Source organism: Athene noctua, chromosome 7 (genome assembly GCF_965140245.1).
Source record: "Athene noctua chromosome 7, bAthNoc1.hap1.1, whole genome shotgun sequence".
NCBI classification, from domain to species: domain Eukaryota; kingdom Metazoa; phylum Chordata; class Aves; order Strigiformes; family Strigidae; genus Athene; species Athene noctua.
Window position 1 is genome coordinate 8808012 of NC_134043.1, and position 23718 is coordinate 8831729.

General features: G+C 44.5%; 2 protein-coding genes across 2 annotated transcripts in view; one reads left to right on the plus strand and one right to left on the minus strand.

The window, feature by feature from the left end:
- The first annotated feature begins 401 nt into the window (after nt 1-401).
- Nucleotides 402-21304, plus strand: LYPD1 (LY6/PLAUR domain containing 1). The gene is made up of 3 exons (XM_074910503.1): nt 402-855; nt 1949-2086; nt 20737-21304. The coding sequence occupies exons 1-3, from the start codon at nt 804-806 to the stop codon at nt 20970-20972; spliced, it is 426 nt and encodes a 141-aa protein (XP_074766604.1). The 5' UTR covers nt 402-803; the 3' UTR covers nt 20973-21304.
- Nucleotides 21305-21308: 4 nt separating this feature from the next.
- GPR39 (G protein-coupled receptor 39) overlaps nt 21309-23718 on the minus strand; it is an 82499-nt gene continuing 80089 nt past the window's right edge. The window contains exon 2 of the mRNA XM_074910502.1: nt 21309-21844. Within this exon, the coding sequence (XP_074766603.1) occupies nt 21324-21844 (521 nt within the window). The 3' untranslated portion in view covers nt 21309-21323. The remainder of the gene's footprint in view (nt 21845-23718) is intronic.

Below are 23718 nucleotides of genomic sequence, written 5' to 3' on the forward strand. Positions count from 1 at the left end.
CTTCGTTTATTTTTTTTACCGCCCAATTCCCGTCAGGGGGCCGAGGGCAGAGCCTGCCAGAGTGAGGGGCCAGGCGCGGGGCCGCGCCTCCCCCCAGCCCCCCCGGGCTTTGCGGGGCGTGCGTGAGGGACGAGCGACGCCTCGCAGCGGGGCTCGGCCTGCACCTTGCCCCACAGCCGCGCTCCGGCAGCCACCTGTGGGCTGCGGGGGGGGAAACCGAGGGGGCCGGGACGAGCCGGGTGCCCGCGCCCGCCAGCCGCCCCCCGGGGCGCGGAGGAGGAGGAGGAGGAGGGCTAGGCTGGGCTGGGCTGGGCTGGGCGAGCCGCCCTGGCGGGCAGCGGGAGCCCGCCGCAGCGCCCTGCCAGCCGGCCGCCGAGCTGGCGGCGCCAACCGGGCTCCGGGCGGCGTGCGGGGGGCAGGAGCGGGGAGTCCTCGCCCTCGCTGAACTTTCCCCCGTCTGCGAAGCGCGGCCGGCGAGGCAAGGTGCGGGGCGGCTGGCGGGGATCCCCGCCCCGCTCCGCCGGCATCACATGGTGCTGGAGGAGGGAGCGGGGAGCCGCCCCCCAGCTCTCGCTTCTCGTACAGTTTCTTCCAGTCTCAGCGCTCAACTCCGGCGAGGCTGGAGCGCGGCGCGGGGCTGGGCAGGGCGGGAGCCGGGCGGGCTCCGCCACCTGCTCCCGGGGCGCCTCTCCGCCGCGGAGGCGGCGGGGAAGAGGCACAAGTGCGCGGCGCCTCCGCTGCCTCTCTCCTTCTGATGCCCCTTCGCGACTGCTCGCCAGCCCGGCGGCCGCGGCTCCGGGAGGATGCGGCTCTTCCTCCTCGCTGCAACTTTCTGGGGATTGTGCCTGGCTCCAGGTAAGGGGCTCCGCGCCGCTTCCCCGGAGGCGCCTCCGGCGAGCCCGGGCTGCCCGCGGCGGCCGCGGGGAGGCTTCGTCCCCTCGCAGTCCCCTCGACGGAGCTGGCGCCGGGGCGCTCGGCGACAACGGGGCAGCGGAGCCCGCCGCCCTGCCCGCGGCCCGGAGAGCCTGCCCGCCGCCGGCGAGGGGCGCAGCCCGGCCCGGTGTCCCCGGCGGCGGCCGCCCGCGGGGCGAGGCCGGGCGAGGAGCGGCCCCGCACGCAGCCCCCGGCACCGGACTCGGCGGATGCCGCCTGCCGACCGCCAGCGCCGCGCACAGCTCCGCGGGGCGGGGGGCCGGCTCGGTCCCGGCGCAGGGGAGACGGGGGCTGGGGGTCCGCGCTGCGGGACGAGGCGCTCGCCGCTCCCCGACGGGGGTCCGGGAGCCGCCGCGCTGCGGCGCGGGGCCCGGCGGAGGGCCGGGAGGAGCCGCTGCTGGCGACCGCGCGGAGAGCCTGCTTTGCATGATAAAGGAGGGAGGTGAGGGATGCTCCGCAGCTCTAATTGTGCATGGCAAAATAGTAATTAAATAATTTGTAATTAATTAGTAGCTAAGTAAACCCGTCGGCACAGATAAGAGCCGAAGCGTATCTATTAGCCGGGTTGCTCCCTCCGGAGCGCGGATAGTTTTTCGCCCGCTGCGCTGGGGGCAGCCCCGGGGCCGGGCGGGCGAGGGGCCGCGGTGGCGGGGCCGGGGCCGGTGGCGGGGCCGGTGCGGTGCCGCCTGCTGGCAGCAGCGTCCCCAGCGCCGCGCCGGGGAGGCGGGCGGGAGCGGTGGTGCCGCCGTCTGCCCGCCGCGGAGTCCCCGCGGAAAGGAGCCCGCGCCCTCAGCAGGGGCTGAGCACCTGGGGCGTCGCTCGGCTGAGTGGGCAACACGGTTTTTTTAAGGTTATTTTTGTCAACGACGTACTTTTGCTGAGCTGTCGAGTAGTTGGGAACAGCAGAATGCGAGGAGGGAAGGATGAGGGAGATTTCTGGCACGTGTTGATTGTTTGGGATTCTTTTTAAATACTATTATTGTTATTATTCTCAGCAAAATTCTGTCTGTTCCAGGTTTGGGTTTGCAAATACAGTGCTACCAGTGTGAGGAGTTCCAGCTAAATAACGACTGCTCTGCTCCAGAGTTCATCGTGAATTGTACAGTGAATGTTCAAGATATGTGTCAGAAAGAAGTAATGGAAAAAAGTTTTGGTAAGAATTTAATAATTATTCATCTGTTTATTTGTGTTGGATAGCATTTGTTGCTTTTGGCTCCATCCATTCGCAGTCTCCAGCTACAGATGAATATGGCATTCCAACCTAAAGGGACAAGATTCAGTTTCTTATACTTCTGAGTGACTTTGCAACTCAATAAAGTTAATCATTTCCCCTTAAAACTTGTGAAAACTGGGGGATGCGAGTGAAATGTTGATAAAGCTGTTAATACACAGTCTTATGGGTCTCAGATTTAGTTTCCCAGCACTGGGAAATTAATAACAACAAGTTAGTTTAATCTTATTACAGTTAATTACATGGGCTTTTTCCCCAAGAGATGGAAGAGCATTAAATTAGTAATTCCCTCCTTTCTTTTATTTACTCTAGCAATTCATATACTCTGAAGGTTCATCTTGAGGAAAGGAAAGTGTATTCATCTTTGCTTTCATCCATAAAAGAAAACGTCAAGCAAAAGGGAGAGGGATAAAAAGAACATTTGGGGGAGCCTGGAGGGGGGAGAGAAGGCCACAAATGGATATATTTGCCATACTGATTTTCTAAGTCTAAAGAGACTTTTCCCTTACTGTAATTAATATTAAGTTAGCATATTTGGAGATAAGCGTGTTGAAGAGGAAACTAGCTGTGATTCTGCGTCTCGCCTCTATTGTCTTTTGAGCTGTGCTATAAATTGTTGGGTTTTCATTCAGCACTAGTGAGGGCATTTGAGATTTCTTGGTTTTCAGACCACCACATCGCTTGATATCCATGAGTAGAAGACTACAGCTTTGTCAGGGACCTGAGGGCTGGGCGGGGTGGCGAGGCAGCGTGTCTGTGGGAGTTGGAGTCCATGCAGCATCCTGCCCTTGCTGCAGGCTGCCGCGAAGGCACCAGGCTATGACACCAGGCATGGCAAAGGGCCAGCCAGCTGGAGCTCCCCGCTGTGCCTCACCGCAGAGCTGAGCTCTCTACCAAGCCCTAGGCTGAAGGAGCAGAGGGCGGGTTGGGGCTTCAGAACCCTAGTTTAAGGGAAAGCTGCTCTCGGGGACTGCCCATCTTGCAACTGAGGGCAGCGCTTCAGAGCGTGTTTACAGGTGTGAAGGACTGTTATGCTGCTAATACAAACCAAGCTGTAGTCTGTCCTTTCTTGGTGAGTCCTTCAGTAACAGCAGGATCCCTCTACCTAGAAAATGTGAGCAGCCATCTGTCCTGAATAGTAACATTGGTTCTTTGTGTTAGGCAACTACACATTTTTCAAGGTGCTTGTCAACGGGCTAGTTCTGCTTGTGCTGGTAGTTTCAGATCACTACATTAGGAATCGTAGAAAAATACTAAGAATTGCTGTTACCCATCAACAGGAGCTGAACTGCTGGTACTATGTTTCGTCCCGGGTACACCATCCACAGTGACTAGATTTCTGTAAAGTATTTAGAAGCTCTCCAGTGTAGAGAAAAATCTTTGTGCTTAAAGATTAGTCTCTTTCAAGCTCTATGTTATTGGAGTATTTTATTTCAAGTTTACTTGGAAAGGGTGGTTGGGATGGGAGATCGTTAGAGCTTGCAAGGTACTTCTAAAGTCCAAGTATCCCTAAATGATTATTTGAAGGCTTTGCTATCTGCACACCACAGTTGCTGTAGTACTTTTAATAGATTTGAGTTGATGCTGTGGCAATTTGAAGGTCTGTAAGCATGGTATGTAGACATAGACAAAAAAAATCAGTTTTCGTTTAATTTTTAACAATTGTTTGGCATTTGGTTTTGGGTTTTTTTAAAAATATCTTCCCCGGTTCCTTCGCTTCTTCATCTCAATACAACCTCAGACTGTACCAGCCTTCCAGAAACATGTCTGTAATCTTCCCTTCAGGTGAATGTTAGAAAAGTGTTTGTCAGGTGAACCCCTTGCAGATTGCAGTGCAGGCCCTCCGGGTCAGTGGGCTCGCACGTGGGCATACACAGCCCCGTGGGTCTGGCGAGAGGTGGCCGCTTGTGTGCTGCCTGTGCAGGGGGCACGGTCAGTCTCACATCTCTTCCCAGACTACCTGGCAAGACCACAGCCACAGGGTGACTGTGGCACACTGAAAATGCAAATTGGAACTGGTAAAAGATTTTAGACATACATTGATGCATAACTTGTCTTTATTTCCATGAAGAAATCGGTTTGCGATATAGTAAATAAGGAGCTCTTAAAAGAAACTTCTGTGTGGTTGATTTTTTTTTTGTGTGTGTGTGTGTGCGCAATTTTATATTGTCTCTGAGCAGATCCTTGGATTTTCCCTTTAGGAGGTAACTAGCATGCTGTGCATAGCAGGTACCACTGTTCTATTTTATTTAATTTACTTCTATAAATGCAGTTCTTACTCATTTTAAGCTTAGAGATTGTAAATTTCAGCTAGTGAATAAATTTAAATTTTTAACCTAACTATTTCAAATTGAGTGAAATTTACATTGCAAGCTTAGTTTCTCTGTTATCCTCAGTCAATTCTAGAGAGGATTGGTTGTAAAACAGAGATGATTCAGTTCATCATCCTTTATTGTTTTTTTTTCCTAATTGATATTTAAATGTGTGCAATATAAATGCCTTTTTCTCCCAAGTTTTATTTAATAATTCATTCTACTTCTACCAGTATATTTCATAACTTGATTCTTTTGGTTGTTGCTTATCACTGGAAGCTGAAATGTTTCAAATATTGATTTTAATTTATAATAGACTTGAGCTAGAATTTTTAACCCAGAATATGAAAGATGTGAATTTGCATTTATTTGACAGCACAATCTCATAATTAGAGTTTTTCCTCCTGACTAGATACAGTCAAAGGAGTATAATTTAATTTTTGTAGACTAACCCATTTGTGTCCTTAATAAAATATAACCGTGTCAGTAAGCCAAATGTTACAAGTTCTCCCGAACCGTATTTAAAAGTTAAATGCAATATTTTGAGATAAAGTTCATGGTCTGAATCAGTAACCTATTGATGTAGTCACCCTTCCTTTGCAGTATGCATTAATCTGTGTGTTCATTTGGCTATCGAGGGGGTCGCTGGCTTACATTCTGTGGTGTGCCTACATTGTAGTCCCCAGCATGTAGCCAGTGAGACTTTTTTCTCTTACATATTTGTTAGTGTGCACTGAGTTGTGGGATGACAGCTCTATGCTTCAGCTTCATTTCTGTATTAAACTTGCTTTCAACAACACAGTGGAGAATGACAACTCTGTGCAGTTTTTTTCATTTAGGTTCCTTATGCCTGATTATAGTTAAACAAACCATTCAAGCTGCCATAAAATTAGGGTTAGGGCTTTAAATATCACTGTGTTCTCTCAGAACATTATGTTAATTTCTGGAGAACCAGTCTCAGTACATACTTTCTGGCTTCAGGTGAGAAATAACAGCAGCATAGGCATGTTCCTAACCCACGGCTTAAAAAGTGGCTGTTACTGTGACAGCCTCTGATGTGAGTAGCTAAGAATGCAGGTATTAGTAATATTTTGAATTAGATCAGCAGGCATGTTATCTCAGCTGTTTGTAGTATCAGGTAGAAATTTGCTCCGTTGCACAACTTTAAATAAATTGAGAATTCAGCAGTACGTAAGCGTGTATCTGATGAAGTGATTATAGTATAATTCTGTCTCCCCTGCAAACATGCACTTTGCTATGGCAGTTTGCATTTCAGTTGCACTTTGGGGAGCTGTCAGGACACAGAATTACTGGAGACTTTGTCAAGTAAATGACAAAATATTTTTCTCACTTTAAGTAGAGTTATATTTAAAAATTTTGCTAGAAGAAGTTTTATACTGTTATGTTAACATTCTGTTCCGGTGGGAGATACGGGACAAGAGAGTATTTTGCCTGCAATGCAAAATCTTGCAAACTACTTTGTTAATTTAATCTTTAAAAAAAAAAAAAAATCAGTGCTTTTTTTCCTTTAGAGGGAAGAATGGTGAGAATGGGAAGTGGCACTGAAGACTGTACCAAGTAATTTTTGTCCCACATAAATTAATGTAAAGGATACTTTTCTAGTGCATTCTTCAACTGGATAAGCAGTTATTTGAAAACTGTATAAATGAAATGTGTCACAAAGGACCAAAGTTCTTGCTTATAATAATTCCACTTGCAGCTACTTTGTGGAAATACTCATGGCAGATTCCTCTCTCCCACTTGTCTCTCTCCTTCCAATCTATGAACTTTTAACTTAGAGACATCAGTGCTCCTTTGGTTTTAGAATATATGTAGGAACAAAGAAATCCCACAGCATATTGGGATCAGATGAAAAGTCTTGATGATATGTAGATGAGCATATAATGTGTATATGCTTTTATACATAGATCATAATGAAGTTTGCCTTTTACTGAAGGCAAGAGATATCTGAGTGTAAAGGCTGATCTAAAATCTACTTAAATGTGAATAGATCAAGAAAGGAATAAAGTGTGAAGTCAATCAGCCCAGAAGGGTAGCCAGTCTAAATTTCTCAGAACTTTCTGTAAGTAAACAACAATATATCTTGTGCTCTAACATAGTTGTGAATGTACTTTGACAAACTTTTACTTTTGCAAGGGGGAAAAAAAAAACACAGTAGCAAGACTGATAATTTTAAATGTCTCTCTCTATAAAACCAAGATTGTTTATGAATTTTCCTTTGCAAGTGAATTGGAAAGCCTCATTTTTTCTATTAATCTACAATAAGAAACTTCTGTTATTTGTTTGGTTTACAATGGTCCCTTTAATGTATTTACATAGTGTATAATCCTGCAGTGTAATTAAAGCAATTGCTGTAATTGTGTGCTTAACAGTAGTGCGTGGGAACATCATGAACAAGATTATCACCTCACTGTTGAATTACAATTTTATTTATTTATTTATCTAGCTCTTCTCAGTATTGGTTTCCCAGTCATTTGTTTTATCAGGCAGAGGAAAACAGTGTCTAAGTTGCCCTACAGTCAATTTTTTACCTGTGATTATTATTTTTTATCTTTCTGTGTTGCTGCTATGATTCGTTGCTTTGTGTATAGCTCTAAGGATTACAGAAGCACATACATTCTTTTGTTCTCGTGTATAGCATCCATTAGTACTAATACTAATTGCATACTTGTATCAAGGGGAAATTATACTCTGGTGTACATTTATTGACAAAATGATTAAAACAGCAAACAAAGTTTAATGTCTTCAGAATCACTGTAGGCATTAAAGTTTTATAGGTAATAGCTGCAACCCCACTGTCCATTTAGAAACAGTAAGAAACTTCCACTGAGCTGGAAGTGGATTTTTTTAATCTTTATTTTCTTCTGCACTGTCTTTTTTTTTTTTAGTCAAAGCGTATCAACGTAAAAGAACTTTTGATTTTTTTAATCAAAGTACAGCTTAATACAATAATTCTTTACTAACAGTTAAAAAATTGAAGAAGAACATGGCATGTGACAGTTGTTACCTCTAACATGGTATCTGGTGCTACCAGGTGCCCAATGAAATGAAGAAATAGTAACAAGAAGCGAAGACAAAGTAACAGAGCTGTAACCAATAAGGTCGGGTCACAGCTCTGGTGGATCAGGGAAGAGCAACCAACATCATTTACCTGGACTTGTGCAAAGCGTGTGACACAGTTCCACATGACATCCTTGTCTCTAAACTGGAGAGACATGGATTTGATGGATGGACCACTCAGGGGATAAGGAACTGGCTGGGTGGTCACACTCAAGGAGTTGTGGTCAACAGCTCGATGTCCAAGTGGAGAGCAGTGACGAGTGACGTTCCTCAGGGGTCAGTGTTGGGACCGGCGCTGTTTAACATCTTTGTTGGTGACATGGACAGTGGGATCGAGGCACCCTCAGCAAGTTTGCTGATGACACCGAGCTGTGTGGTGCTGTCAACACGCTGGAGGGAAGGGATGAGCCATCCAGAGGGACCTGGACAGGCTGGAGAGGTGGGACTGTGCAAACCTCATGGAGTTCAACAAGGCCAAGGGCAAGGTCCTGCCCATGGGTCGGGGCAATCCCCAGCACAAATACAGGCGGGGCCATGGATTGAGAGCAGCCCTGAGGAGAAGGACTTGGGGGTGTTAGTGGGTGGAAAACTGAACCGGCAATGTGCACTCACAGCCCAGAAAGCCAACTGTGTCCTGGGCTGCATCAGGAGCAGTGTGGGCAGCAGGGTGAGGGTGGGGGTTCTCCTCCTCTACTCTGTTCTTGTGAGACCCCCCTGCAGTGCTGTGTCCAGCTCTGGGGCACCAACAGAAGGACATGGACCTGCTCGAGGGGGTCCAGAGTTGGCCACGAAGATGCTGAGGGGGCTGGAGCACTCCCTGTGAGGACAGGCTGAGAGAGTTGGGGGTGTTCAGCCTGGAGAAGAGAAGGCTCTGGGGAGACCTTAGAGTGGCCTTCCAGTACTTAATGGGGCTACAGGAAAGATGGGGAGGGACTCTGCATCAGGGGTGTAGGGATAGGACGAGGAGGTAATGGTTTTAAACTGGCAGAGGGTAAATTTAGATTAGATATAAGGAAGAAATTCTTTACTGTTGTCATGGTTTAAGCCCAGAGGGCAGCTGAGCTCTCTCACTCTTCCCCCTCTCCCCACTCTGTGGGATGGGGAGAAGAAAATAAAACAAAAGGCTTAGGGGTCAAGACAAGGACAGAGAGGGATGACTCACCAATTATATTCACAGGCAAAAGACAGACTCAGTTTGGGAAGAAGGAATATCAGTTTAATTTGAAGACCACTGCTACCACTTACGTATCTATCAAATCAGATTAGGTCAGTGGGAAGTACAACCACATCGTAAAACACCTTCCCCCCACCCTTCCATTCTTCCTGAACTCAGGTTCAGTCCCGATTTTTCTCCCTTCTCCCCGCCAGCAGCACAGGGTGACGGGGAATGGGGGTTGTGGTCAGTTCCTCACCCGTTGTTTCTGCGTCTCCTTCCTCCTCAGGGGAGGACTTCTCACGCTCTTCCTTTGTTCCAGCATCGGGTCCCTCCCATGGCAGACAGTCCTCCACGCACTTCTTCAGTGTGCATCCTTCCCATGGGCTGCAGCTCTTCCCAAAGTGCTCCAGCGTGGGTCCCTCCCATGGGGTGCAGCCCTTCCACTGACAAATTGCCCCAGCGTGGGTTTCCCATGGAGTCCTGGCCTTCTTCAGGCACATCCCTCTGCTCTGGCGTGTGGTCCCCCACGGGCTGCAGGTTGGCATCTGCTCCTCTGGTGACCCCCATGGGTGCAGGGCGCAGCCTGCCTTCTCACCACAGGCTGGGGGCTCTGCTCTGGTGCACCTCCCTGCCGCCTCCTTTCTTTGGCTGACCTTGTTGTTTTCATAGGTATTTATTTCCCTTACCACTCCTCCTCTTCTCAGGTTTCCCTTCTTAAATACATTATCACAGAGGCACAGCCACCATTGCTAGTTGGCTTGGCCTTGGCCAGCAGTGGGTCGATTTGGAGCTGGGACAGCTTCAAGCAACTCCTCACAGGAGCCACCCATGTAGCCCCTCCCCTGCTACCAAACCCCTCCACACACAAACCAACACGGCTGTGAGGGTGGTGAGGCCCTGGCACAGGTTTCCCAGAGCAGCTGTGGCTGCCCCCTCCCTGGCAGTGTCCAAGGCCAGGTTGGGCGGGGCTTTGGGCAACCTGGGCTAGTGGAAGGTGGCCCTGCCCATGGCAGGGGGCTGGAACTGAATGGGCTTTAAGGTCCCGTCCAACCCAAACCACTCTGTGATTCTATGGTAATCAATACTGCAAACATGCTGTTCCTTTCTGATGCTGAATAAAAGCGTTACAATTTATGTTGTTAATTCCTACTGTATGCTGAAAACTTGGAGCTGTGGGTATATTACTGTTCAGAAATACTTTCTTAGATGCCAAAGCTGTTTTCTTACTAGTAAATTCTTTGCAGTCTTTGGGTTGCTCAGAAAACTTCCAGCCATATATGGGATGAACTGAGCTAAGTGCATCAGTTAAGGAGAAATTACAGACAGTATGTAGTAGGTTGCTGTTCTGGCTGCCTTGAAATATAGAAAAGCAACAGTGGAATGAACAGTTCAAGCAGTTTATGACTTGAAAGTCATATCAAAGATCCAAGTGCAGAAGTGATGACGGGCTGTATTATTTTAAGGAAGTTGTGGTATCTGGTCCAGTGAATTTCATTTTTCACAGGACATGGACAATAGCTTTTTATGTTATTTTATTTCTCAGACTTCTATGAAAGGTATACAAATGAATTTTGTGATGATGCAGTGCCCACAGCCTGGTGTCTCTTAGACCTCCTTTAAGAGTTTCCTATTGCGTTTCACACACAAATGAATCTGTGTTTCCAAAACCTTCTTGGGGCCTGACTCTATCGCTTGTCTTAGCTCCCAGTGACCTTATCAAAACACTGGCAAGCGTGTTCTAATTAATCCAAACTGTTTTCATTTCCATCTGTCCTTCAGATATTTTTTGGAAAGCTTTATATAACCTATTTTGCTATAAAACCAATGAGTCTTTGAACATGGAAAAAGTAATACAAAAACAAGGCAAACTCTACTCTGAACTTGAATGAGCTGTAAAACTGTAAGCATGAAAATAGGTAACGATATAAAAGCTGAATGGATTTCAAAAGTACTTGCATGCAAGTGTAAACATGTGAGCCCTTCCACAGAAATTGGTAAGGACATTAATTAGTAGGATGCAACAAGACTATTCACATGTAAAATTATTTATGGGACTTATTACAAGGGTATAACATTTTAACATTTGTAAAGGCAGAAGGACTGTGGCTTCCCAGGTCATTTCAGTGGATAAGGATCATCAAGAAAAATGCTAATACAGGATTCAAAATTAAGTCTAAGTTCACCTCTCATGCTGGATCAAGTATATTTAGATCTTGCTATCCAAGGCCATTTAGATCTTGATACCTTTGTATCAGGAAAGCACAGATGATAGAAGGCTGTGAGCCAGCTTTGTTGGAAAGATTGTATGTTTTAGTGCTTGACTGTAAATCCACATTAGTGAGCAGATAAATGAATAAGGACAGTAGAAAATTAATAAGGACAGTAGAAACCAAAAGAATTAGCTATGCAGGTGAAAGTTGAGCTTTGACTTCTGGTTTGTAGCCTCCTGTGGGTTTAAAAACTACATTTGATAACACCACATTAGCAGCTGTACTTAACTTTCTCAGCCTATGCATTTTTAAGCAGTTTAATGCCTTGCTTCTGCTTTGTGGTGCTGCAAACAGTGACAGATTCCTTTGTGTGGTTATTTATGTTATTAACAATGAAGTTTTGAGTCATATTTCCAGTACCAGAATTAGAAGGCATGATTTAGAGATACCATGCTAATCCAAACCCTTGTCCTCTGTTGGTCAACAATTGTCCAGTTTTCTTCTGAGATGATTTAATTTCTGCAAGATGTCATGTCAGTTAGGGTCAGAAGCAGGGTGAGGAGGCCAGTCTTTCATTGTCAAAAGTCTCCTATTAGTTTCTGAAAAAAAGGGGCAACTTTTGAAAAGTGCCTGATGTATGGAGGAGTTGTGATGATACTGAGTAAGTTTGCATAGAAAATTATAATGAAAATATGCTAATGCAACCAGGTAGGGTTTGGTAGGGAGGTGTTTTATTTTGGTTGTTTTGGGTTGGGTTTTTTTACAGAATTGTATATGCTATAAGAGCCTAATGGCATGAATATGCTTTTATCTTGTCTACTGAATGCATTAAAGGGAGGGGTGGGGATGAAATAGCTGCAGTCCTAAAACATAGGATTAAAAATCAGGAGGTGTATGACTTAGCATTGCAATAGATTTCAAGTCGCTTAATTTCAGTGCCTCAGTTTTTTCATCTGGAAAACACTGATCATGGTTGCTTACAGTGTCTAATTAGCTGTTTATAAGGCAATTAGTACATTTCATGATAAAATTTCTGGCAAAGTGCAAATAATTTAAACCACTCGTGAGCTCCAGAGAGAAAGTTGAGAAGGCAAGGATAGGAAGAGTTAGTGTGAAATGAAACAGATAGGACATGGTTGGATATGGTTATACTTTACACTGTCTTAAACTGCTTTTTTTAACAGTGCATTTACAATTATAGATGAAAGGATTTGTGTTGAGGAAGCTTAATTCATATTTTAAACAATAAAAAACATGATCTGACTAAAACAACAACTGTTTGGGAAGCACAATGTTGGAAGAATGATTGCTTTTCAACATTCAGTCACCTTCTAAGATATTTAGGACCTTGTTCAATAAAATATTTATAATCACTTTCTCTAGAAAACAGAGCAAATCATCATAGGACCTTTTGCAGTCTGTCACTGTATGATGTATGTGAACAGGTACTAGTTAAGGAATAGACAATTATCATAGCAAAACCACTGAAGCCATAAAAGATGGGCATAAAACCTAATATGGAAACTAAAAAACATAATTTAGAAACTTGTGTATAGTCTGAACCCCATTTTGAACATTACTGATACAGTCAAGTCTAGAAATAGTCACATGTATATTTTATGTTCCTCAGAAAGGGATATTAAATGTTTACGTGTTGTTCTTGCACTAGTATAAGTTCTCATTTTAGATTTCAGCAGACATCACAAAAGAGCTTTTATAACTCCTACTGGGTACTGAATTTCACTTAAGTGGAGGGTAAGCAAATGACAGTTTAGGGCAAGAAATAAAGGATGAAATATATAATTGAAATCACAAAGCAAGCATGGATAGGCAGACAATAAGCACAAGAAGGAAAACTTGCAGATTCACCAAGACCAGAAAATTGAAAGTTTTAGTGAAATAAGATAAATGGAACTATTCAGGATATTAAAAGAGGGAGTATTAGTTCATAAATATGGTCCTCAGGTTTGTCTTTATGAATAACAACATTAAAAGAACACCCAAAACAAATTGCATACAAATAATGAAAGCATGCTAACACTAGAGCTAGGACACCTTCTGGGGGCTTCTCATGGACTGTCTGTGCCACAGGATGAATTGTCCACTCTTGGCCAGTTTTCTGCCTTCTGCTTGGAGAAGATGGGCAAGATTAAGCACCAAATCTAAAAGAGCTGAGTAGAGAGATTCTGTCAAAGTTATCATAGAATACCAGGTTGGAAGGGACCTCAAGGATCATCTGGTCAAACCCTTCTTGGCAAAAGCGCAGCCTAGACAAGGTGGCCCAGCACCCTTCCAGCTGAATCTGAAAAGTGTCCAGTGTTGGGGAATCCACCACTTCCCTGGGGAGATTATCCCAGTGGCTGATCGTTCTCATTGTGGAAAATTTCCTCTTGTGTCCAGTCAGAATCTCCCCAGGAGTAACCTGTGCCCATTACCCCTCATCTTTTCCATGTGACTCCCTGTACAAAGGGAGTCTCCATCTTCTTTGTACCCGCCCTTTAAATACTGGAACACGGTGATAAGGTCTCCCCAAGCCGTCTCCTCTCAAGGCTGAACAAACCCAGGTCTCTCAGCCTTTCCTCCCACGGCTGCCCAGTCCCTTGATCACCTTTGTGGCCCTTCTCTGGGCCCTCTCCAGCCCATCCACATCTTTTTTGTATAGTGGGACCAAAACTGAACACAGGATGCCAGGTGGGGCCTGACAAGGGCTGAGTAGAGCGGGACAATGACTTTCTCTCTGCTGGGGATGCCCTTGCTGATGCAGCCCAGCACCCCGTTGGCTTTCTTTGCTGCAGCAGCAGCAGCAGCACTGTTCTCGTACTGAGCTGCTTGTCCACCAGGACCCCCAGGTCCTTTCACAGAGCTGCTCCCCAGCCGGGTAGATCCCAGCCTGTGCTGCGTTCCTGGATTATGTTTCCCCAGGTGCAAGACTTTACACTTCTCCTTGTGAACTTCATGAGGTTCTTGTTATCCCCCTCTTCCAGCCTATCCAGGTGTCCCTGCAGGGTGCCTCTCCCTTCCGCAGCGTCCCCCTCCCCACCCAGTTTGGTATCATCAGCAAACTTCATCGGGGTACGCGTGATGCCATCATCCAGGTCACTTATGAAGAGATTAAACAGCATTGGGCCCAACACCGATCCCTGGGGGACCCCACGTGTGACAGGTTGGAAAAGGAGCTATTTCCCACCACCCTCTGGGTGTGGTCTGTCCACCAGCTCCCCACCCACCGCACAGACCCCTTGTCTAGACCATAACGCATCAGCTTCTCTAGGAGGAGCATGTGGGGAACAATATTGAAAGCCTTGGAGAAATGCTGGCAACGTCCACCACTTGCCCCACATCAACCGAGCAGGTTACTCTGTTGTAGAAGACATCAGGTTTGTCAAGCCCGATTTGCCCTTAGTGAATCCATGCTGGCTTTTCCCAATCACGTGCTTCATTTGACTTGCGGTAACCCCCAAGAGGATTTGTTCCATAACTTTCCCAGGGATTGAAGTAAAACTAATGGTCTATAACTTCCTGGATCCTCCTTTACGCCCTTCTTGTAGATGGGGGTGACATTAGCCTTCTTCCAGTCTTCTGGGATGTCCCCCGATCTCCACAGCTTCTCCCAGATTATGGTGTGCGGCCTCTCGACAACATCAGCCAGCTTCCTTAACACCCTTGAGTGGATAAAGTCAGGGCCCATTGATTTGTAGGGGTCAAGCTCCTGTAATAGCTTGCATACCAACTCTTCCTTCTCTGATGGTGGGTCTGTATTTGCATTGACCTGGATTTTTATTCCCAAGTCCTGGGGCCCAACAGTGCTGATAAAGACAAAGGTGAAAAAAGTGTTGAGAATCTATGCCTTTTCAGCACTGTTGGTGACGGATTCACCTCCTGTTTAACAGCGGGCTGGTATTTTCCTTCTGGTTCTGCTTGTTGTTTACGTACCTGAAGAACCCTTTCTTGTAGTTTTTGACATCTCTGGCCAATTTCAATCTGAGCTGAACTTCTGCCTTTATAACTATGTCTCTGCACACCCTGGCAATGCCCTTGTAGTTCTTGATGGGTACTTGTCTGTTTTTCCATCTCTAGTACGCTTCTCTTTTGGTTTTGAGCAGACTCAGAAGCTCACAGTTAAGCCAGAGTGTCTCTTGCTCGACCTACTTCCCTTACCTTTAAAGGGGATGAACTGGTTTTGTGGTTCCAGGAGAATGTTTTTGAAAAAATCCCAGCACTCACTGGCTCCTTTATCCTCCATGGAAGCTTCCCACAGAATCCCTCCCATCTGAGCTATGAGTGAGCTGAAGTTTGCTCTTCTAAAATCTTTGTACTAACCTTCAGCGTGCTCAGCAGGACCCCAGACTCCACAATATTGTGATCACTGGAGTCAAGGCTATCCCTGACTGAGATGTTACAAAGGTGATTTTAACCACACACCTCAAAGCTTGTCTTGATCTGCCTAATAACTTTCCAAGTTACTTATCTTAAGATACAAAACTTTTCTACATGCCTGAAGCTATGGCTCTGTGTATGCCTCCAACTCCTGGTCAGTCTTGAAAAGGTGGGTTTTGTGACTGCTCAAGAATGCCTCCTTCCTGGGCCCTAGTTGGGCATAGACTGTTTTCTGATGCTCTGAAAATTTGATGCAACAGGTATACTCAGAATACTGTGTAGAAGATTTTGCTAAAGCAGTATTTGTGGAATGAGTTGCAGAAGACAAATCTGACTTCGTGCATGCCTATGAACCTGGCTATGTACAAAACACTGGAGCAAAAGCTTTCTTTAAAAATGAGGTGTGTCAGTCACAGCCCATGAGATAGAGCATTTGGCTTGGAAAAGCTAGCATAGGGCAAAATGACATCGTCTACTTGTCTGGAATCAAACTTACAGCTAAGAGTTTTGTCGCCATGAGGCCACCGACTGTTCCAGGGTGAAGCAGAGGGCTGCACTTTCCTGCTGAGGTGTGCCATTGCAGAAAGCAGATCCAGAGCAGTTGGGTCATAGAGTGGGAAGGTGACTGGCTTTTTTAGAAATTAGGTCACTGAACTCGGAGGTGATATTCTAGTTGCCTATTTTGGCTTCAGAGGCTCTGTGTATTTTGCTGAAGGACAGTCTTGAGAGTATAGGTGCAAACTAAAGTTACACACTGCATGGATTATGGTTGCTCTTAAGATGGAGAGTCATGCTTACACTTACTCTTTTTTGTCTGTACCTGCTATAACAGAAGAATCAGAGGTGCCTAGTAAGATCCTTTTCAAGCAGCAGGAGAAAAAGCTTGGATCTTCTGGTGCCTTCTGCATACACACAGTGTAAGAAGTAGGTGTTATGTCACCTTTTTTTAGTTGTCTTAGTAACAAGTTAAGCTGTTATTCGAGAGAACATGTACTGGGCTCTGCAGACAGGGTAGGTGGAAGAACTCTCACTTTGGGATTTGAATAAATTGTAGCATGAATTGTTTGTTGCTCTCAGGACTGAATGCATCTGCATGTGGCCAAAGCATGCCGAGGGGTGGATGCACAGGACTGGACTGCAGCTGAACAGGGGGATGGGGGGTGAGCCTGGCAGTTGTGGGGGGCATGTGTGGGCATGGGATCCAGGTGAGAAAGTCAGCGTTACAAGCAGAAACTATAGAAAAGCCTTGAGATTTACACCATCACTTCACTGCATGGAATAAGGTGGAAATCCTGCAGAAATAGTATTTTGGAGCTTGACACTGTCTAAAAGTATGATCACACATGGGGGGAGAGAGGTGTAACGATGGGCAAGTTGCTCAGTCTAGAAGTAAATTTTCAATGACTGATTTAAGCCCAAAGCTTTTTTTTTTTTATTAGAAGATAAAAATAAGAAAGTAGTTGTAGGGGGATGTTCAAGGAGAGGGTGTGGAATACTACTTCATTACCACACAGATATTCTAGCCTCTCTCTTCTTAAAAGTACTTGTACTTGAACTACATCCTCACCCAAGCCCACAAACTTTGAAGCCAAACTGAAGGAAAATCAATCGGTCAGTAGTAGATACTTTGTAGTAAAACATCATTATAGTACCTACATATATGCATAACCCACACTGCTGTTGGGGGTCTTCTGAATCCCTGAAAAAGGATGAACTGTTAGGTACTCATCCATCAAGAGATTGGGCAATAAATATACTAACTGTAGATTAGTAAATAAATTTAACTGTGCACTTGTGTAAACTGTTGAGGGTTGGTAGCTGGGAATGACTCATCCCAGTAAAAGCAGAGTGTAAAATGTGTAGTGTCCTTGCCTAGCCAGCAGCTCAGAATAATCTGAGGTAGAAGAAAAGCTTCCAGAAAGGTTGGCAATTATATTTCTAGGTGACGTGTTAATGAGTGTATCGAGCTGATTGCTCAAGCAAGAATAGCCGGTAATTAGCAGTTATGTCTGTGGTATGAGCCTTATGAGGCAGATAACCACTTTGAAGACCTGTCTGCAGTTCAGCCTGCTGGTGGCAAATGATTCAGGAAGATCTCAGAAATAGTTTCAGAACTGGCTCAACAGTACAATAAACCACTGCAAGAGAGGAGTCTGAGGGAAAATCTCTAGAGATCATCCAGACGGGATTCTGCTGTCGTGTCAGAACTCTGGGTGAACTGCAGTGCCTGGGGTACATTAACCTGTTTGCTGGAGCAAGGAGAGTAGTGGCCCTGGCATCAAACCATGGACATCAGCTGTACTAATTTATTCCCTTCCACAATTAAACTGGAATCACAGTATAATGGGAAGAAGGTTTAAGAGTATTTCTCCTGCCTTTCTTTAATTCACACTATTTGAAGTGTCATTGCTTTTTCACACTCCTGGTTAAAAAAAAAAAAAAAAAAAAATTAAAATGACTGAAGTGTTTTAAAAATGTCACTCCTGTAGTGCTAACATTCTCTCTTTTTTCCATCAATCTTCTATGCCTGTTTTCATTGTATCTTGCTATAAGGATACGGCAGAATTAGAGAAGCAGCACAGCCTTTCTGTGCTGATCAAGTTTAGTTCATACCTGGTGCTTTGTAAGCAGCACAGTTAGTGTATGATAGCAGCTGATTTGTGAGCTCAAAAGAATCTATCGGGAGTTAAAGAAAAAAAAAGGTGGATGTGAAGGGGCACATCTTTAGCCAAGTAGCTATTGAAAACCTGATAGAAGTGCTGACTTTGATTATGTAAAGAATCTTGTTACAATTCAGATTACTAGAGCTGGGAATGGGAATAAACAATTATTTGGGAGTGGAATTTCCTATTGTAGGACATACTTAGAGAAAAGCCGCAGAAGTGTTACAGTGGGATTTTACTAGTAGTTAGATTATTCTGTTTAGGCATGAACATGGTCCGTTTGTGTGTGAAACTTTTGAGTCGTGAAAATCTGATCTGTGCAGGAATAGTGTGTTTTGACTTCAAAAAGAGCTCAGGATTATTCTGTGGAATTTATCCTGGAGAACAGAGCTGTTGTAAACACAGAGAGTTAAGCTGCAGGACTTTGATTTTTTTGCAGGAGATGGCTCCTAGAGTTGCCTGGTGAAACCCATGCCTCAGAGGGCATTATCTAATTGTTCACAGCACTGAACAATTCTAGTCTCCTAGTCTATGGGAAAAGCACGAAGTATATGATATTTCAGCAACCTAAACTAATAAATCACTAGTTCAAACTGTAAACATGGCTTTGCAGGAATTCTGTGAAAAGGAAATGGCAGGAAGAGAGTGATCTATAAAACAACGGGGATAGGAAATCTGCCAGTGTCAAAAGCTTTTTAGTCTTGGTCTTTGAGGGGAAAGGTGAGATTCACTGCTGTTTGTATGGAAAACTGAGGAACAGCTGAGTTTGGTGGGTGGCTGTAGCTGCAGGGAAGGAATATGTGATGTGGAGATGCGAGATGAGAGATGGAGAATAATCACTGTGCCTAGTTCCACTGAATAGAGAATTTCTTTCTCAAGAGGGAGGGGGAAGAAAAAAAGTTCATTGTAGCCATGGGAAGGGTCATGTCTGCCTCCGCTCCTGGAGGACTGCAGGAGGAACACAGACAAAGCACCAGGTCTTTGTGGGAAACATCAGCTGAGATTTCAGTATTGTGAGCCAATTGGTGGCAGCACAGTTGAGGCTCCTTGACAGCAGTGGTTTGTCAACAGAGACAGAGCTCCCTTCTTTTTGCAAACTGTAGTAATAAAGATTGTTCCTCTTGATCAGCGTGCCTTTGCTGTTACAGCTAGAACAGCCTGTAGCTCCTCTTCCTTCTTGAGAAAAGGCTTTACCTGCTGTGTTGATTGATTGAAGCTCACTGGAGACAGAGGAAGATTTAACACTGACTTGAGGGCTTCTCCTCATAAGTTTTAACTAGATAGATAGCCTTAAAACACATTTCAGAGTTTAGATTTGCAGAGGGAGAACACAAAGCAGGGAAACCCCTGCATTGTTGGGGTGGCAGCAATGTTGTGACAGTATAAAAGAATTGCTTTAATTAAAATTCTCTGAAGACAGGAAATCCTTCTTTCTGAGCATAACCCAAACGGTGGTTTGCTGCCATACACAGCACTTAGCAGCGCAGCGGCAGTCGCTGCTGCAGAGGCATCTACTGGACTGCGTAGGTGCTGTGGTGCTTATTTCCCAAGTCCCCGGGGACTGAACAAGTATCTGCAGGTACTGTAAATTCAGTACCTACAGGTCATATTCCTGCTTCACTCCCTCCAAAAAAAGTCTCGATGACAGTGTATTTAAAAACATGCTGGGACCGTGCTGCAGGATGCAGAGGAACTGTTCTCCAAGGGAACCCTGTTCCCATGCCTTTAGGAAGAAAAAAGTGTTTTGAGAATCCCATATTCAAAAGGAATAGTAATTTTATTAGCCTTAGAATATTTACCTCTTTTGGTAACCGCAAGGCAAACCTCCATTGCCTATTTATGGGTTATGTGTATGTTTTTCCAACACAAAATTTCTACTATATCACTTGCAGGAAAATTTTAGAGTAATGAGAGGTGGAACTGCCACAACCATTTTCCACTGTGACAGGGGAAAATGCAACTATGTATTTTAAAGCCTTTCTAACCCATTTAACAATAACAGCTATGTGCATCAGAATGTACTTTTTCTCTGGTAAAAACAATTTGAGACATAAATTTAATTAGATTATTAATTAAAATTACATTAATTTAAATTACATTTTAAAAGGGAAGACTCACAACTTGGAAGAGTCTTTTCTGTACAAATGGAAATTTTTATTGTTGAGGGTATTAAGCTTCAAAGACAGCAAGAACTGAGATTACCTGGAAAAGTGCTTCTAGTTTTTCTTTAAAAAAATTAAAAGGGGGGGGGGAAGGATGAAAGTTTTGCAGATTGTCATTCTCCTTTTACTTTTGGTTACTTGTCTCTGTGTGGCAAAGAAACAAGAAGAGGAGAAAAAATGCTCAAAACAAATTAACAGTATAGAAGATTGTAGTTACTTAGACACCTTAAACAGCTCATACATGTTCAGCAACAGGGACAAAAGTAATTTTCAAACTAACTGCCTTTCAGTTACAGCTATTCAAACAGCTTATTCCAAAAGATGAAGAATTCTGGTCATAAAATGCATCATTTGATATACATTATGTAAATCAAGTTTGTAATATTTTTGGTTCCAACCCAAATCAACTAACAGAAAAATCCCAACCAGGGTGACTGTGCTGCTCCTGCAGTGCAGAGCCGTGAGCCCTGTCAGAGCTGAGGGGTCTGCCTGGATCCTCAGCATTGCTTTGGAAACCTAAACTGGTTTTGGAACAGTTTTCAAGCGTGAATCCTGCTGTAAAGCAAAACCATGTTCCTAGGAAACTAAGTAACCTTTGCTCTGTGTCACAGGAATCATGTATCGGAAATCCTGCGCCTCCTCGGCAGCGTGTCTGATAGCCTCCGCTGGGTACCAGTCCTTTTGTTCTCCGGGGAAGGTGAACTCTGTTTGTATCAGCTGCTGCAACACTCCGCTCTGCAACGGACCCCGGCCGAAGAAGAGGGGGAATTCTGGTGTGGTGCTGAGGGCACATATGATAACCACTGTCCTGCTCCCTAAGTTGGCTCTGTTGTTTTTGTATTGCTAAACTTCAAGCAAGTTTTTTGCCCTGACACAGTTTGTTCTGTCTCCTCCTTCCTTCAAAGACACTGCAGTTATTTTCCATTTTTTTCCAAATCCCTGTCAACAGCAAGGGAAGTTCAGTGGTTATGGGGAGAGAGGGGCTGATATTTTTGGCAGCTAATGAATTCAGTTAGCAGATTGAATTTCCAGTGTGCACTTCAAAATCCCAGCAGCAGGATACAGCACTCCTGCTCTTTTTGCATAACTGGAAACAAAACCATCTGTGTTATTCCTTTTCAGATGTAGTCAATTCCTCAGTCAGTTTAATTCCTATGTTTTTAAGTTCATTGCTAATCATTAACCTTGCCTTACAAAGTCATACTTGATGTTCACAACGGCCGTTTTGTGTATCTGGAGTGGGCTCTGAGCTAGTCTCTAGTGGCACTACTTCCAAGCCGGGCTCTGGTGGTTCAAGACCTGGTTTCTGGGGATGGCAGTTGGGCTGGGTCTCATTCTGAAAAGTGCTCAAGAAAACTTTGTTATTGCCCTGTATAGAAGAACGGCGCCTAGAGCTGAAGAGCAGCGGGCGTAGAGACCGGCTGCTCCTTGCTCTCGAGCTCAGGTTGGCTCTGAGAAACTTCTCCTTGTTGGCATGTTGGATTGTCAGGCGGCAGCGGAGGACCTGCAGAAACACGCTGCGGAACTGCTGAGAAGAGATGTTGTACAGGAGAGGGTTCACCACCGAGCTGAGGTAGAAGAAGATGTCGGCAAAGGGAAGAAGAGTGATGTATGCTCTGAAGTAGGGGACAGTCCAGTCCTGCTTTGGTTTAGCAGCAGCCATGATCCTCTTAACCTGGTTTGGCATCCAGCATATTGCCAGAGTTGGAACAATCAGTCCTGCCAACAGAAAGACGAAGAAAGAGGTGTGCATACATGGGGGAAAAAAAAAACATGAGGTACTTAGTATCAGTTCTGCACTTACTTGTTAGGAAATAGTACCAATATTTCAATGTTTTGCTTGACAGCTTTTTCTGCCAGTAGCATTTTTTGTTTGTTGTTTTTAATAACTGTACAAGGTCATTGCAGCACATGCTCTGACAAAAGACTGCATAGTGCTTGGATAGTGTTTCTTTGTACCTATTGTCATTTATTAGTTCTCAAAGTGTTCTTTCACTGATATCTGTATCTTTGGAAAGAATGCGTTTTATTTTGGTTTGTGTTCTTACATTTCTTATGTCTTTCCCTTTACTTTGAAAAACAAACAAAATAAATAGAACCTATAGCCATATTAGATCAGGCAATACCCAGAAGAGATCAGATTCTTGTTTGTACTTTACAAAAAAGAAAATGTATGCATAATAATATATTTCGTGTTATTTTTGGTAAATTTCCTCTTACAGAAGATATTTTTAAGTAAAATATGTATGATCTTTTTATGGTAATTAAGATATGTTGGGCTTTCTTAAAACTCAAATTCCAGTGGAATTAAATTATGAATGTAAATGAGAAAAACCCAAGCCTAGTCATGAAAGTGTAAGCAGATTATAAATTATGCTTAAAAATGTGGTATCTGACCATTTTGTATTTATATGTAAATATAAATACATGTTGCTGCATCACTAATGGCATTAAAAAGGGGGTGACTTGTGTTGGATGTCTGAAAACTCTGCCTCTGTGGACGGGCGTTCACTAGGGTTGCAGTGGTGATGCAGCCCTGAAGAAACGTACGGGTGAATGGGAGCAGTCCCTGTTCCTGCGCAGGAGCCAGAGCAGGGGAAGGACATTGAGTCCTCGTTGGCATCCCACGGCTTCTGGGGCATGTAAGCACTGGATGGAAATCCTGCCGTCTTGCATGAAATACCAGGTACACAAAACAATTCCTCTCAGTGCTTTCCCCCCCCCACCAAGCGTTGTGTCTGCAACACAATACAGCCACCTGTTCACTGTTCCCACTTTGTTCTTCTCTTTGCAGGAAATGTGCCTTATATGAACACTTTGAGGGAGTAGAAGTTGCAGGCTGGCTTCCCTGCTGCAGAGGCACAAAACAGCAGCGAGCATCCTGATGGAGCAGAGTTTTCCCTCCCCGTAGACTTCTGTTATATTGTTAATCTCCAACGTCTCGCCTCCTTTCTCCACAGAAGCACAGAAGCTTTTTAATTCTTTCCCGTCTAGACTAGGAGTGCCCCCATTGAACAGATCACTGTAGGAACACAATTCTGATATAGTGCACACTGATTTTTCAAGCCAGGAAAATGATCCTTCACGAGTGGGAAGACATGAATGTAGTGGGGAAGGGAGGCAGAAAAGAGAAGAAAGATTTTTTTCATAACTTTGAAACTGCCAGGGCTTAAACAGGGTATGTCCATGTTCTTTCCACTACCAACCCCAAGCATACAGAAGGTATGAACTGTCTTTTTTTTTTTTTTTTTTTAATAAATTAATTTTGTTAATGAAAGCTATTATTACTTTCAAAAATTTATGATCTCACTGAATGAGCTACCAAATAAAAGTTGTCTTTTTGATCACTCGCTTCTGTAATGACTTAATGCCACAGTAATTTTGGAGGGGGGTTGTAGTGTATCTTAAACTTACAGCACTAAATTAAGAGCCCTGTAAGGCTGTTCTTAGCCCGCAAGCAATAAATGCATTTACCTTTGCCATTTTCTGTTCTTTAACAACCATAACTCTCCTTAGCCACAGTCTCTTTATTCTGATTCCCATTCCTACACAATCCCATGCCCCCTTGCTTGGCTGCCCTACTCTTCCCCTGC

Excerpts from the sequence above, each read along its gene's own strand:
- LYPD1 (XM_074910503.1), top strand. The coding sequence starts at position 804 with ATGCGGCTCTTCCTCCTCGCTGCAACTTTCTGGGGATTGTGCCTGGCT. Across the intron at positions 856-1,948 it reads GGGATTGTGCCTGGCTCCAG|GTTTGGGTTTGCAAATACAG; the intron begins GTAAGGGGCTCC and ends TGTCTGTTCCAG. Across the intron at positions 2,087-20,736 it reads AGTAATGGAAAAAAGTTTTG|GAATCATGTATCGGAAATCC; the intron begins GTAAGAATTTAA and ends TCTGTGTCACAG.